The 14,680-nt window shown below is 51.1% G+C and overlaps 1 protein-coding gene across 1 annotated transcript in view; it reads right to left on the bottom strand.

Moving 5' to 3' along the window:
- Positions 1 to 14,232, bottom strand: part of FAAH (fatty acid amide hydrolase) — a gene marked incomplete at both ends in the record, with an annotated part of 20,079 nt that extends 5,847 nt beyond the window's left edge. Inside the window, 6 exons of the mRNA XM_080693079.1 lie at positions 103 to 143; positions 346 to 552; positions 652 to 785; positions 1,015 to 1,149; positions 3,593 to 3,706; positions 14,038 to 14,232. Of these exons, the coding sequence (XP_080549205.1) occupies positions 103 to 143; positions 346 to 552; positions 652 to 785; positions 1,015 to 1,149; positions 3,593 to 3,706; positions 14,038 to 14,232 (826 nt within the window). The remainder of the gene's footprint in view (positions 1 to 102; positions 144 to 345; positions 553 to 651; positions 786 to 1,014; positions 1,150 to 3,592; positions 3,707 to 14,037) is intronic.
- Positions 14,233 to 14,680: the final 448 nt, after the last annotated feature.

Genomic DNA, 14,680 nt, shown 5'->3' with positions numbered 1-14,680 from the left:
AAGATAAGGAGGTGGGAATTCAAACCAGTCTCACAGCCAGTCCCTCCCCCATCCCCCAAGAAGCCCCCACCCTCCTCCAGGGACTAGGGGAACCAGACTCACATGCCACCTGTCCATAGGTACAGCTCTTCAGGCCACTCTTGCTGGATAAGAAACACAAGATGTTGGAAATAGGAAATGGCCACATTCGCCACCCCCAAGCCCACGTGGCAGCTCTGAACTCCAGCTCTACAAACTAGGATCATGCGTGGCTAGTGGTGTGATGCTTCCTCCCAGCAAAGCCTCGGGGAGTGAGTCAGCCTGGAGCCTGGAGAGACCCCCAGTAGGGCGCTAAGCACATGGTACCTGAGGCGGCCCCCAGTCGGCTTGAGGCCGCAGATTCCACAGAAGGCAGAAGGGAACCGGATGCTGCCTCCAATGTCGGTGCCTAAGCCCAGAGGGGAGCCTCCAGACCCAATGAGGGCTCCCTCGCCCCCTGAGGAGCCACCCGCACTCTTGGAGGACTTCCATGGGTTCAGGGTCTGGCCGAAGAGGGGGTTACTGCAGTCATAGCTGGAAGGAAGCAGAGGTGAGTCGGCCTGGGTCATGCAGGCACCTGCACCCCTGCCCACCTCCCCTCACCCTGCCAAGGCTCCACTCCCAAGACTTAACCTGTACATGGACTGTGGGATGTTGGTGTGCACAAAGGGCACAGCGCCCTGCAGCTTCAGCACCCGTACCACCACGCTGTCGCACTCCGCCGGCGTGCCCTCGTTCAGGCTCAAGCCCAGCGTTGAGTCGTAGCCCTGGAAGGAAGGCACCAACAGGGCAGGGTAGATGAGGCAGGAGCCAGAGTCACATGCAGCCGGGGCTCTACTGCCACCACCATCCTAGTACCAAGGCCAGGCACACCCGTGACCCCTTCTCAGGACCTCTGCACCCTGTATGTCCTCTGAGGTCCCCAGTGAGCCAGGACACAGAACTAGCCGCAGGGACAGAGCGTGAGTGAAGGCCTGACGTGCAGGCAGGGCGCACCTTGTAGCTGAAGCACTCCTTGAGGCTCACAGGGACTCCATAGAGCAGGCCTTGCCGTGGGGCCTGGGACAGCTGAGCCTCACAGTCAGCCAGGTAGGATGTCACACAGTTGATGCCTTTGTTCACCTCCCAGGCCTGTTGAGGAGAGGAGAAATGGAGTGAAGCTAGCCTTTTTATTTTAATTGTGGTAAAATGTACTTCATTTAAAATTGGAAAGCCAGGCATGGTGGCGCACGCTTGTAATCCCAGCATTTGGGAGGCTGAGAAAGGAGGATCTCAGTTCACAGACAGCCTCAGCTACTTAGTGAAGCCTTTTGCAACTCAGTGAGACCCTGTTTCAAAATAAAGAATAAAAAATAGGGCTGGGCCGGGCATGGTGGCACACGCTTGTAATCCCCACACTTGGGAGGCTGAGACAGGAGGATCACACAGGTTCGAAGCCAGCCTCAGCTACTAAGTGAGGTTCTCAGCAACTCAGTGAGACCCTGTTTCCAAATAAAGTATAAAATAGGTCTGGGAGTATAGCCCGGAGGTAGAAAACCCCTGAGTTCCACCCCAAGTACCACACACACACACAAAAAAAAATAGGGCTGGGGTGCAGCTTGGAGGCAGAATGCCCCTGGGTTCCATCCCCAGTACCGCTAAATAAAATAAATATAGCCAGGTGTAGTGGTGCATGCTTGTAATTTCAGTACTTGGGAGGCTGAGACAGGAGGATCACAGGTTCACAGCCAGCCTCAGCTACTTAGTGAGGTCCTCTGCAACTTAATGAGACCCTGTTCCAAAATAAAGACTAAAAAATAGGACTGGGGGGTGTAGCTCGGAAGTAGAATGCCCCGGGTTCCATCCCCACTACCACACACAAAAATAAATAAATAAAATTTTAAAAAATTGGCCTTTTAAAAAATACCCAGGGAAAGGGTAGTCAGCAGCATGGCCCAGAGCACAGAGGATGACCTAGCTCCCAGCACCCACTTTGCTGGGGACACTGGCCCCAGACTCACCCTGGATAGCTCTAGCCTTCAACCAGATAGACAGACAGACAGACAGACAGACACACACACACACACACACACACACACACACACACACACACACCACAAAGAGAGAGAGAGAGAGAAGAGAGAGAAGGAACTCCTAGGCCCGTGTTCAACCAAGACACTCAAGGGAACAAAATACCGCCCCCTCCTCCAAGCCATGACCCCCAGTGAGGCACAGGGGGCAGACCCATGTCGGGTGATGCTGAGGGTCAGTGCAGAGGCCCCAGCCCCCTGTCCTTTGCCCCATGCCAAGCCTCCTCTTTTCCAGCGACTCTTGTGACTGATGATCAAGTCACGTGGAGGAGCAGCTGGCTGTGAGGAAGGAGAGCGTGTTTGGCTGAAAGGAAGGACACTGAGCGCTGACCTTGCAGGTCCATCTGCAGCCTCCAACCACAGCTCCAGCGCTGGGGAGTGGAGCACCGGGGGCAGACAGGGCCAGGTGCAGCCCTCACCACAGGCAACATCTGTCCCCAGGACACCCCCAGGCAGGAAGGGCGGAGCTCATCATCTGTAACCAGAAGCTCTCTCCTGGGAACCAGGAAGGGCAGGGCCCCCGCTGGAAGGAAGGGGCACCATCTGCTGAGACCCTGTGTCCCCTTTGTCAGTGACACCTGCCCAGCACTCCCTCGCCCGCTCCCAGCCTTCACCCTGACACCCGGGCCCACCTGCTCCTCGGTCACACTGTCACACACAAGTCAATGTGTGTCACGCACTCAGTGTACATATGTCTTTCTTTCTTTATGCATGCATTCCTGGAGTGCTTTCTGTGTGAAAGACAATGTGTTCGGCAGTGAGGTTCAAAGCCACATAAGAGACACTCTCTCCCCAAAGAGCACCGTGGGCGTGGGAAAAGGAAAAGGCGCTACCAGAAGGCTGTCTGCCGGCAGGGAGGCTCTCTGTGGGGGGCCTCCTGCTCAGAGTCCTGAAGGCTCAGCCAGGGGACCCTGTGGCCCCAAGAGGGGCGCAGCTGAGGGAACAGGAGCCCATGCAGGGCAGGCCAGGCTCTGATGCCGGAGCTCCTGACCGCCTGGATGAGGGCGCTGCTGCAGACAGCAGAGATCAGGGCCTGAAGTGCTGGGGAGCAGAGGGGGCACCTGGCTAGGAAGCTGCTGCTGCTCCTGGAGGGAGATGTGGAGGAACAGGGTGGATGAAGGGGATGGAGACCTGGAGAGGGGCTGGAGAGAGACAGAGGATAGGAACAGACCAGACTTGGTAACTGATGGTGTGGAGGCAGGAGGGTGGAGGAAGCCTGGGCTGAAAGCCAGATTTCTAGCTAAGACAACATGTTCAGTGCTGTGAGTGTGTGTGTGAGTGAGTGTGTGTGTGTGTGTGTGTGTGTGTGAGAGGGGGGGAGGGGAAGGGAAGGGTGGGGGAGAGGGAGAGAGGGAGAGAGAGAGAGAGAAGCACTGCTCCTTTCCTCCCTGGTAGTCCCTGGCACTACGGTCCAACTGCTGCCTTCAGTAGAAAACTCCAGGCCAGCTTTTCCCCACAGCCGCAGCAAGAGCCAGGGGGAGGGAGCAAAGGGCTCACAGACGTACCTTTCCCACATAGGTGAAGAGAGCAGCCTCTGGGGACAGCTCACCACTGTGTAACTTCTGCACCAGCTGGGCCAGGGGCAGGGCCAGCAGTGCCTCTGAGTCCAGGTCCGGGTTCTGTGGGGAACAAACTGAAATCAGCTCCCCATTCCCTGAAGGCCCCAAGCCCCCAGCAGACTCCTGTAGCCCTGTGTGTCTCCCTCTTCCAGGTACCCAAACACAGGTCCACTGCCACTTGCCAACCCGAAACAGATATGCCCACGCACAGCTTTAACAACAAAGACGGGCCCTCCCTGGACAAGCCCTGGCCACCCTTGGGCAGTGCTGATATCTCCTCCAGAAGCCCACTAGGGCGGCCCAGAGGGGCCCATGCCAGGCTGGTGACCATCACGCTGCCTGAGCACCAGGCACCACACTGATGATTGTTTGTCTGAGACAGAGTCTTGCTAAGTTACCCAGCATGCCGTGTGTGTGTGTGTGTGTGTGTGTGTGTGTGTGTGTGTGCAGGGATTGAACCTAGAGCATTCTTTGGTAGGGGGGGATTGAACCTAGAGCATTCTACCTCCAAGCTGTACCCACAGCCCTTTTTATTATATTCTTATTTTTATTTTTTGTGGTGCTAGGGATGGAACCCAAGGGCATTCTACCTCCGAGGTACACCCTCTGCTTGATTTTTATTCTTTTACTTTGAAACGAGGTCTCCCTAAGTTGCAGAGGGCCTCACTAAGTAACTGAGGCTGACCACAAACCTATGATCCTCCTGCCTCAGCCTCCCAAGTACTGAGCTTACAAACATCTGCCACCACACCCATCTATATTTTTATTTTAAAAGAGTCTAGTTGGGCGTGGTGACGCAGGCTTATAATCCCAGCATTTGGGAGGCTGAACCCGGGGGATTGCGGTTCGTGGACAGCCTCAGCTACTTAGGGAGGCCCTTCACAACTTTTTGAGACCTTGCTTCAAAAAAAAATAAAAAGGACTAAAACAATAGAATTGAGGGTATCTCTGAGGTACAATACCCCTGGGTTTTATCCCCAGTACCGCAATAAATAAATAAATAAATAAATAAACAAACAAACAAACAAACAGAGTCTAGCTAAGTTACTGCACACTGATCTCAAACCTGTGATCTTCCTGTCTCAGCCTCCCAAGCACCGGGATCACATAAAGGTAAATGGCGGCTCTGTTTCCACTGTGTCCAGGGACACCTGATCACCCAACCCAGGGGAGGGCAAGAAGAGCCCTTCGAGTGGCTGGAGGCTGCACCTGCAAGGGAGGCTTTCTACATCCACTCCACTGACTGTGAGGTGTCTGCTCTGCACCCAGGACGGGGATTCAGCAGTGAGCAAAAAGGTAGGGAGGTAGGGAGGTAGGGAGGGGAGCAGAGAGGTATTCAGAAGAATTCTTTTTCAGTGAGAGGATAAAGATGGCGTGGCCAGTAGCAGCACCGGGTGAGGGGGCACTGCTTAGGCTCCACTACCCTGGCGCCAGGTCTCTGGAGTCAGCCCCTGCTTGCAAACCTTGCAGGCCCGCTTCCCCTCGGGAGTATTGGACCAACCAGTGGCCGAGTCCCAGTGCTCACCCCACTTTCCTCTGCCCCCCAGGTCACCAGAGACCTTGTAGCCACAGCCTACAGACACTTGACTCTTTATCTTACTTCACATCTCACTGAAGCAGTCGAAGAGATTGAGACCACACATCTGACTCTCTTCAGTTCTTCCTAGACCTGGACACATTACCTTCCCTGGTTTCTCCGCTGCTTCCTCTATTTTTTTTTTTTTTTCAGTACTAGTGATGGAACCCAGGGGCATTGTACCTCCAAGCTACACCCTCTGCCCTAGTTTTTAGTCTTTTTATTTTTGAAACAAGGTCTCACTGAATTATGAAGGGCCTCCTAAGTAGCTGAGGCTGTCCGCGAACCATGATCCTCCGGTCTCAGTCTCCCGAATGCTGGGATTACAAGCGCACACCACCACGTCCAGCTATTATTCATTCTTTTAGTCAGTCAACAAACATTCTGGGCACCTACTATGTGCCAAAGACCATGTGAGAGCTATGAATTTAGAAGTAACCAAGACACAGTCCCTGCTTTTAGAGAGCCACTTCCAAACAAGTAAACAAGCCAAGTAGTAGATAGACCAGGACAACAGAGAAACAAAGAAACAGCATGTGGTCCTGGAAACAGAGCTGGGCAGACCTGGCTGAAGAGCAGATATTTCAGCTGTGCTCTGAGGAATGGAAAGGAGCCAGAGGCAAGAGAAAGGCAGCCTCTTAGAGATTCCTCCAGGCCCTTTGTCTTCCCTCTCTGACCCAGGAGAAGGCCTTCCTGGTTTCCACTCCCTGTCCAAAGGCCTTGGACTTTTTCCACACCCTCACCCATCCCATGGCATCAGAATCCTGCATCCAGCACTACCCAAGTGAGGCCCCCACCCCAGGGTCCCTCCTCTTTCACCCCTGGGTAGAACCCAGGGGTATTCTACCTCCAAGCTATACCCCAGCCCTATTTTTTATTCTTTATTTTTGAAATAGGGTCTCATTAAGTTGCAGAGGGCCTCACTAAGTAGCTGAGGCTGTTTCTAAGCCATGATCCTCTGTCTCAACCTCCCAAGTACTGAGATTACAAGCGTACACCACTACGTCCAGCTGTTGATATATTTTTAAAAGGTATAGCCAGGTGTGGTGGCACACACTTGTAATCCCAGCATTCGGAAGGCTGAGACAGAAAGATTTTGGTGGTTCCCAGACAGCCTCAGCTACTTAGGCCCTTTGCAACTCAGTGAGACACTGCTTCAAAAACAAATAATAAAAAATAGGGCTAGGGGTGTAGCTCAGAGGTAGAATGCTTCTGGGTTCCATCCCCAGTGCCGCAAAAATAAATTAATTAATTAATTACATTTTTAAAAAAGCCGGGCATGATGGCACACGCTTGTAATCCCAGCATTTGGGAGGCTGAGACCAGAGAATCATGTTTCGTGGACAGCCTCAGCTACTTAGTGAGGCCCTCTGCAACTTAGTGAGACCCTGTTTCAAAATAAAGAATAAAAAAATAGGGCAGGGGATGTAGCTCAGAGGTCAAATGCCCCTGGGTTCCATCCCCAGACCCAAAAAAAAAAAAAAAAAAGAAAAAAGAAAAAAGGGCTCTGCAACTCAGTGAAACCCTGTTTCAAAATAAAGAATAAAAAATTGGGCTGGAGTGTAGCTCAGAGGTAGAATGCCCCTGGCTTCAATCCCTAGCACCACAAAAACTAAAAATAAATAAAAGGTATATAATCCAGACATGGTGGTACACACCTGTAATTCCAGTATTTGGGAGGCTGAGACGAGGATCATAGGTCCAAGGACAGCCTCAGCAACTTAGCACAGTTCCTTTTTTTTTCTTCATTCTTTCTTTTTTGTGATACTGGGGATCCAATGCAGGGCAATCTATCTCTGAGATACAATGCCCCCCCATTTTTATTTTTATTTTGAAACAGGGTCTCACTAGGTTTATGGTCTCACTATTTGCTGAGGCTGTCCTTCAACCTTCAACCTGCAATCTTCCTGTCTTAGCCTCTCAAGTACTGAGATACAAGCGTGTGCCACCACACCTGGCTAACGTAGCTTTTTCTTTTTTTTTTTTTTTTGGTTGGTACTGGGGTTCCTGGAAACCCTTCTTACCTCCAGGCTACAGTCCCAGACCTATTATTTATATTTTTATTTGGAAACAGGGAATCTTAAGCCAGCATGGCTGGCTTCAAACCTGCGGGATCCTCCTGTCTCCACCTCCCAAGCGCGGGGATTCCAAGTGTGCACCACCACGCCCAGCCGACAGAGCTATTTTTAATCTTCAACTAGTACCAGACAACTAAGTCACTCTCTAAGTCTGACCTCAAGGAGGTTGATCTGTGATGTGACCAGGGGAGAAACTGATTTCATGTGAAGAGTGCAGGGGCTTGCCCTGGTAACCTCTAACCATGGGGCCACTGCATAGAAACTGTTTCAAGGGAGAGGTATTATGCTTATCTTCTAAGCACTGCCTCTCCTCCAACTGCTTCTTTTTCTCCTGAACCATCTATTGTCCTCATTTCAGGCCTCCTGGATTGTTCCCTTTTCTTTTCCCTCTAGGTTTTTATTGCTTTTAATCTATTCACCATGTCTCCTCCTTCTGGCCAGATGGCTGGTACTAGTGTCAACAACAGTAACAACACTCCCCTTCCACTCATCTACTGAATTGTTTCAAAGTACTGTGCAAGGTAGGCTTGGAGAAAGCCAGGAGATGGAGCCACAGGCAGGATACAGTTGAAGGAAGTGGCATTTGTAGGACCAGTGGGTCTCTGCTAAGCAGGTACATGAGATGGAAAAAGCTTTCAGGGTGCAGCAAAACTACTGGTGCAAAGGCAGAGGCGGGCACCGAGTCCTGTGACATCTCCCCCCCAGCCTCAAAGGCCTATTACTACCAGATGTGATGGCATATGCCTGTAATCCCAGTACTTGGGAGGCTGAGATAGGAGGATTACAGGTTTGAGGACAGGCTCAGCAACTTAGCAAGATTTTCAGCAACTTAGAAACTGCTTCAAAATTTTAAAAAGAGAGAGAGAAAAAGACAGAGAGACAAGAGAGACTGTTTTAAAAAATAAGAACTGGGAATGGCATGGTGGCACACACTTGTAATGCCAGTACTTGGGAGCCTGAGACAGGAGGATCACAGGTTCTCAGCCAGCCTTAGCAATTTAGCAGGGCCCTCCGCAACTTAGTGAGACCCTGTTTCAAAATAAAAATAGAATAGGGCTGGGGTGTAACTCAGAGGTCCAATCCCCAATACCAAAATAATAATGATAATAATTTTTAAAAAGCTTATTATTGGCTTTCAGTCTAGAAAGGCTATGGAAACTCACTCGGGGGCAGGTGGGGTAAACAGGTAAAGGGTTGTTAGAGGTAAGCCTCCCATGGTTGACAGTTACCAAAACACAGCTTTCTCTAGATTGCATAATTTCCTCTAGAACTGCTCTGGAGAAATCAGCCATTCTGTGATGGCTTGGTCCACAGCACCTCATTGGTCCACTGCTGGCCTCATCCGGCACCCACTGGGGTGCTATACTGCTGAGGCCCCAGGGCTACCTGGTCCCTGCGCTTCCAGGTGCCCCTTACTATTGGGGGCTGGGCTGAGAAAGCCCCAATTCCCCCTTACTATTGGGGGCTGGACTGAGAAAGCCCCACGTGGAAGGCTTCTAAGACAGCCTCAGGTCCCATCTCCCTCATCCAGGAACCCAGAGCCCAGCAGGAAGGCCCCTCAGGCATGAGAAGGGGAGCTGATCCCAAGGTTGAGCTGAGTTCAGCTGAAATTCCCCCACTACCACACCTAGAGGCCTACAAAGCTACACTCATCAAGACCCCACCCCTTAGCCAGTGTGCTATTGCACACCAGTAGTCCCAGACACTCAGGCGGCAGAGGCTGAAGGATCACTTGAATCCATAAGTTGAAAATCAGCCTAGGCAATAATGAGACCTCAGCTCAAAAAAAGAAAAAAATCTAAACCCCACTGATTGTTCGGGTTATATAGACCACAGCTACAAAAATACCCTCACTTCCTCTCTGCAGCATGACTCTGTTGACCATGACTCTGCTGACCGATTTCCCCAGGGTTGGCAGACCTCACCCAAAGGAGCCAGTTGATTAAAGAGGCCTGGTCTCACACAAAAACTTGGCTGTTTTTTTGCCTCCTTTGCAACCCCTGACTCAATTTCAAGGTTACACCCACCCCATAGCGAGGTGTGTTGGCACATACTTGTGGTCCCAGTACTTAGGAAGCCTATTATTGGCTTTCAGCCTATTATTGGCATTCAGGAGGATAGCAGGTTTGAAGCCACCTCAGCAACTTAGTGAGGTCCTCTGCAACTTAGTAAGAGGAAAAAAGAGACACTGTTTCAATGTCTCTTTTTTCTTATCTGTTTCCAAATAAGAAATAAAATTGGGCTGGGCGTGGTTATATATGCCTGTAATCCCTGTACTTGGGAGGCTGAGACAAGAGGATCACAGGTTCGAAGATAGCCTCAACAAGTAGTGAGATTCTCGTCAACCTAGTGAGATCCTGTTTTCAATAATAAATAAAATCAGAGCCAGGCATGGTAGCGCATGCTTGTAATCCCAGTACTTGGAAGGCTGAGATAGGAGGATAGCGGTTCAAAAGACAGCCTCAGCTACTACTTAGTGAAGCCCTTTGCAACTCAGTGAGACCTTGTTTCAAAATAAAGAATAAAAAATAGGACTGGGGGTGTAGCTCGGAGGTAGAATGTCCCTGGGTTCCATCCCCAGTACCGAAAAAAAAAAAAAAAAAAAAAAAAAAAAAAAAAAAGAAAAAGAAGGAAAGAGAAGGAAGAAAGCAAGCAAGCAAGCCCAGCCCTTTAAAACTCAGAGACCGCCTGGTATAGCGGTGCATGCTTGTAATCCCCGCGCTTAGGAGGCGGAGACAGGAGGATTGCACAGGCTCGAAGCCAGGTGGCTTAAGAGACCCTGTTTCCAAATAAAATATAAAATAGGTCTGGGAGTGTAGCCCAGAGGTAGAAGGGTTCCATCCCCAGTACTACCAAAAAAAAAAAAAAAGGAAAAAAAATAAAACTCAGAGAGACCTTGTTTCAAAATAAAAAATAAAAAATAGGACTGGAAGTTGGGCATGCATGGTGCACACTTCTAATCCCAGCATTTGGGCTGCTGAGACTGGAGGACAGCCCTAGCTACTACTTAGTGAGGCCCTTTGAGACTCAGTGAGACCCTGTTTCAAAATAAAGAATAAAAAATAGGGCTGGGGGTGTAGTTCAGAGGTAAATGCCCCTGGGTTCCATCCCCAGTACCACACACACACACACACAAAAAAAAAAAAAAAAAAAAGTAAGAAAACCCAACCCAGCCTGGGTGGTGGTGCATGCCTGTAATACTAGTTCTTGGGAGGCTGAGAAAGGTTTGCAAGTTCTCAGCCTCAGCAACTTAGAGAGCCCACTGCAACTTAGTGAGACCCTGTTTCAAAATAAACAATAAAATAGTGCAAGGGGTGTAGGTCAGAGTCAGAATGCCCCTGAGTTCAAGTTCAATCCCCAGTAACACACACACACACACACACACACACACACACACTCTCTCTCTCTCTCTCTCTCACACACACACACACACACACACACACACACACACACACACACATCTTTGCTGATTGCTCAAAACCAGAGTCTCCTAGCTGGTGAACCCTTTGACTTCCAGTCATTAGAAACTCAGAAAATATATTTTCCCTCTTGAAAGAGCCAAGCTTTAGTGTTGGAGGCCAAGTCTCCTGCTCAGGAACAGTATGTAAACAGCTTCTTGTATTTCAGAGCCAAAATTTCTGTACTGGAAGATTCAGTTCTTAAAAAAAAAAAAAAAAAAAAAAAAAAAAAGAAGAGCAGCAACTCCAGAGGAAAAACACTGCTGATGCAGGGAGCTGAGATGTAAGGAGACTCATCACCTGCCACCCCCAGCCCTGCCAGTCAGAGGGATTCCTTGTGACTGCAACTACTTCCTGTGGGCAGGAACTGTGGGCAGATTCCTGGTCCCCACACTGAGCAGGGAGCTGGCAGAACTCGGACGCAAGGAAGGGCCTGAAACAGGGAAAGTGGGACTTGTACTCACTGGGAAGTTACTGCGATTCTAAAAACTTCGTCTTTATAGGTGACTTTTGTGTCTTTAGCCTTTGGATAAAGCTAAGGCAGTTGGTAAGCCTGGACCGAGTGCACGGAGCCTGACGGCAGCAGGACAGACCGTTTGCACAGCTCACTGCACTTTTCTGGTTGCTCTGTCACTAATCCTGATTAGCGAGCTTCAAGGAAAAGACTCAGTGTGCTTGTAACTTTTTTTCTTGCAATACCGGAAATTGAACCCAGGGGCATTCTACCTTCAAGCTATTCTACCCCTAGCCCTATTTTATTTTTTTATTTGGAAACAGGGTCTGACTAAGTTGCCAAGGCTGGTTTTGAACCTGCAATCCTCTCAGTCTTCCAACTACTGTGATTGTAGGCACGCACTACAATGCCCTGCTGTGTTTGTAACTTTAATGAATGCATTTCCGAGAAAAGAACATTCTACTCAGGTAAAGGTGACCAGTTGGACTGAACATCCAGGCCCCACCAATCTGGGAGGAGAGAACCCTAAAAATTGACTGATGAAGTGGAAGTTGGAACCTGACATATTTTCCTTTTTCCTTTTTTTGTTTTTTCTTTCAGTTCTAGGGATTAAACCCAAGGGCATTCTAGCATCCTACCTGTGAGCTACATCCCCAGCCCTATTTTTTTTTCTTTATTTTGAAACAGGGTCTCACTGAGTTGTAAAGGCCTCAATAAGTAGCTGAAGCTGCCCGCAAACCACAATCTTCCCGTCTCAGCCTCCTCAATGCTGGGATTACAAGTGTGTACCACTAAACCCTGCCTGATATATTTTCGCTTAAATAAATAAATAAATAAATAAATAAATGATATGGCAGCTGGGCATGGTGATGCACACCTATGATCCCAGTCTTGGGAGGCTGAGGATCAAAGGTTTAAGGATGACCTCAATTTAGTAAGACCCTGTTTCAAAATTTAAAAAAAAATGTTAAAAAAGGGCTGGGATTAAACTGGACATGGTGGCACACGCTTGTAATCTCAGCATTTAGGAGGCTGAGACCGGAGGATGACAGTTCACAGACAGCCTCAGCTACTTAGTGAGGCCCTTTGCAACTCAGTGAGACCTGGTTTCAAAATAAAGAATAAAAAAATTAAGGTTGGGGGTGAAGCTCAGAGGTAGATTGCCTCTGGGTTCCATCCCCTGTGCCACCAAAAAAAAAAAAAAAAAAAAAAGGCTGGGATGGGCATGGAGGTACACACTTACAGTCCCAATACTTGGGAGGCTGAGACAGGAGGATCGCAGGTTTGAATCAAGTCTCAGCTACTTAGTGAGGCTCTCTGCAACTTAGTGAGACACTGTTCCCAAATAAAATAGAAAATAGGTCTGAGAGTATAATCCAGAGGTAGAAGGTTCCTGGGTTCCATCTCCAGTACCATAAATAAATAAATATTAAAAATAAGGAGCCAGGCATGGTGGTGCACACTTGTAATCCCAGTACTTGGAGGCTGAGATAGGAGGATTGCAGGTTTGGGTCCAACCTCAGCTATTTAGTGAGGCCCTCTGCAACTTAGTGAGACCCTGTTTCCAAATAAAGAATAAAAATCAGGGCTGGGGCATAGCTTAGGGGTAACAGTCCCCTGAGTTCAATCCCCAGTACCTCAAAAAATAATAATAATAATAATAAAATAAAAATAAGGGCTGAGAACCAGGCATGGTGGCACACACTTGAAATCCCAGTACTTGGGAGGTTGAGACAGGAGGATTTGCAGGTTCACCGTCAGCCTCAGCTACTTAGTGAGGCCCTGTTTCCAAATTAAAAATTGTAAAAAATAGGGTCGTAGATGTAGCTCAGAGGTAGAATGCTCCTAGGTTCAATTACACACACACACACACACACACACACACACACACACACACGACATGCCCTGGCCTCAGGGATAGTGTGGTGCAAAAGCAAACATTTGCAGCCAGACAACTTCACCCACATTCAGAGACACAACCTGGGTCTAGCATCCAAGGCCGGGGCTCCCCATCTCTCTCCTCTCCACTGAAGTGAGCTGGAGAGTCCTGCTGGGCACCTAGGTTCAAGTTCCAGCTCTGCTGTAGCTGAGCACCTGCAATTTTCAATGATTCCCTCTCTGCCTCCTACCTAAGTACCCACACTCTCCCGATCCCCCTGTCCTCAGCGCCAGGGAGATCCCGCAACACCCACAGCACACGTGAACATTTCCCAGAGTTCAGCACTTTGGCTTCCAAGCAGGGCCAGTGTTTCAGACACCTGGAGAGAAAGCCCCTTTTCTAGCTGCCTCTCCTCTCCCAGTCGCCTTCCCTACCTCCGACCCCCGTACCGAGGTAATCCACAAGCTGCGCACGGGAAATAACGCTTGTTGACAGATCACGGGAAAGGCTGGGACCACATCTACTCTTGGGAGGGCTGGCCAGGGTTTACAGACACAATCTGGGTGGGTAGGAGCTGCGAAGGCACTCTTTCTAGACTGACTTTGCCAATACCTCCCGGTGCGTCTGATCAGGTCTCTGCTCCCTCCTACGACCTTTGCGCACAAATTAATGAAGTTGAACTCTGGTGTCTCCGGATACCGGAGCCCTTACTTCGCGATTCCAAAGTCCGAAACCCTAGCGTCCCATGGGTTCTCGCACCAGCGTCCGAGCGTTTTCATCGCGGGCCATCCAGAGCTCCCTTTGACCCAGTGGGGCGGCGGCCCTCCGGGACCCGCCCCGACCCCGCACGCGCGCTCCCCCCGCCCCCCGCGCTCGGGGCTGCGGGACCCCCGGCGGGCGAGGTCGGCCGAGCGGACACCTCGGCTCCCGGCCCGGCCGCGGTCACCTGCAGGCGGAAGCGCCGCGCCGCCTGGTCCATGGTCTGCAGGCCGGCTCGCTGCCTCCCCCGCGCCCGGGCCACGGCGCCCCGCGCTGCCCGGCGCCGGGTCCAGCGCAGGGCCACGGCCGCCGCCACGAGGCAGCAGGCCAGCGCCGCCCCGGGCGCGCCGCACAGCGCGGGCCACAGCGCGTCCAGCACCATGGTCTCCAGCCGCCGAGCGCAGCCCCGGGCGGCGGGGAGCGGTCGGCGAGCTCTGCCCCGCCGCTCCGCCGCAAAACCCGGCCTGGATCGCCGGGATCCGCACCGCCGCTGGGGAGGGGGGGCGCGGCCAGCTCGCACCGGCCTCGCCTGGACCCGCCGAGGACGCACCTGCGGCGCTGCGGCGCCCGCTTCCCAGGACCCTGGCCCTGCACCGAGGGCGCTCACCTCGCCGGGGTGTGGGGGTGTGGGGGTGGGGGGTGTGCATCGTTGCCCCCGCCCTCTTCCCCAACCCCGACACCCGGGTCACTTTTCCTGGTCTCTCTTCGTGGTTCAGACTGCCCATCACTTGTCCTTTTCCTCGGCCAATTCCCAGCAAAGTGCCCTCCCCAGGACCACCCACCCTCTGCTGGGTCTGGGGGCTCCTGGATTTGACACTCGGCAAGCAGAA

This window comes from Muscardinus avellanarius, assembly GCF_963383645.1.
Source record: "Muscardinus avellanarius genome assembly, chromosome: 3".
In the NCBI taxonomy this organism is placed as follows: Eukaryota; Metazoa; Chordata; class Mammalia; order Rodentia; family Gliridae; genus Muscardinus; species Muscardinus avellanarius.
This window is presented reverse-complemented; position numbering and strand designations above follow the sequence as displayed.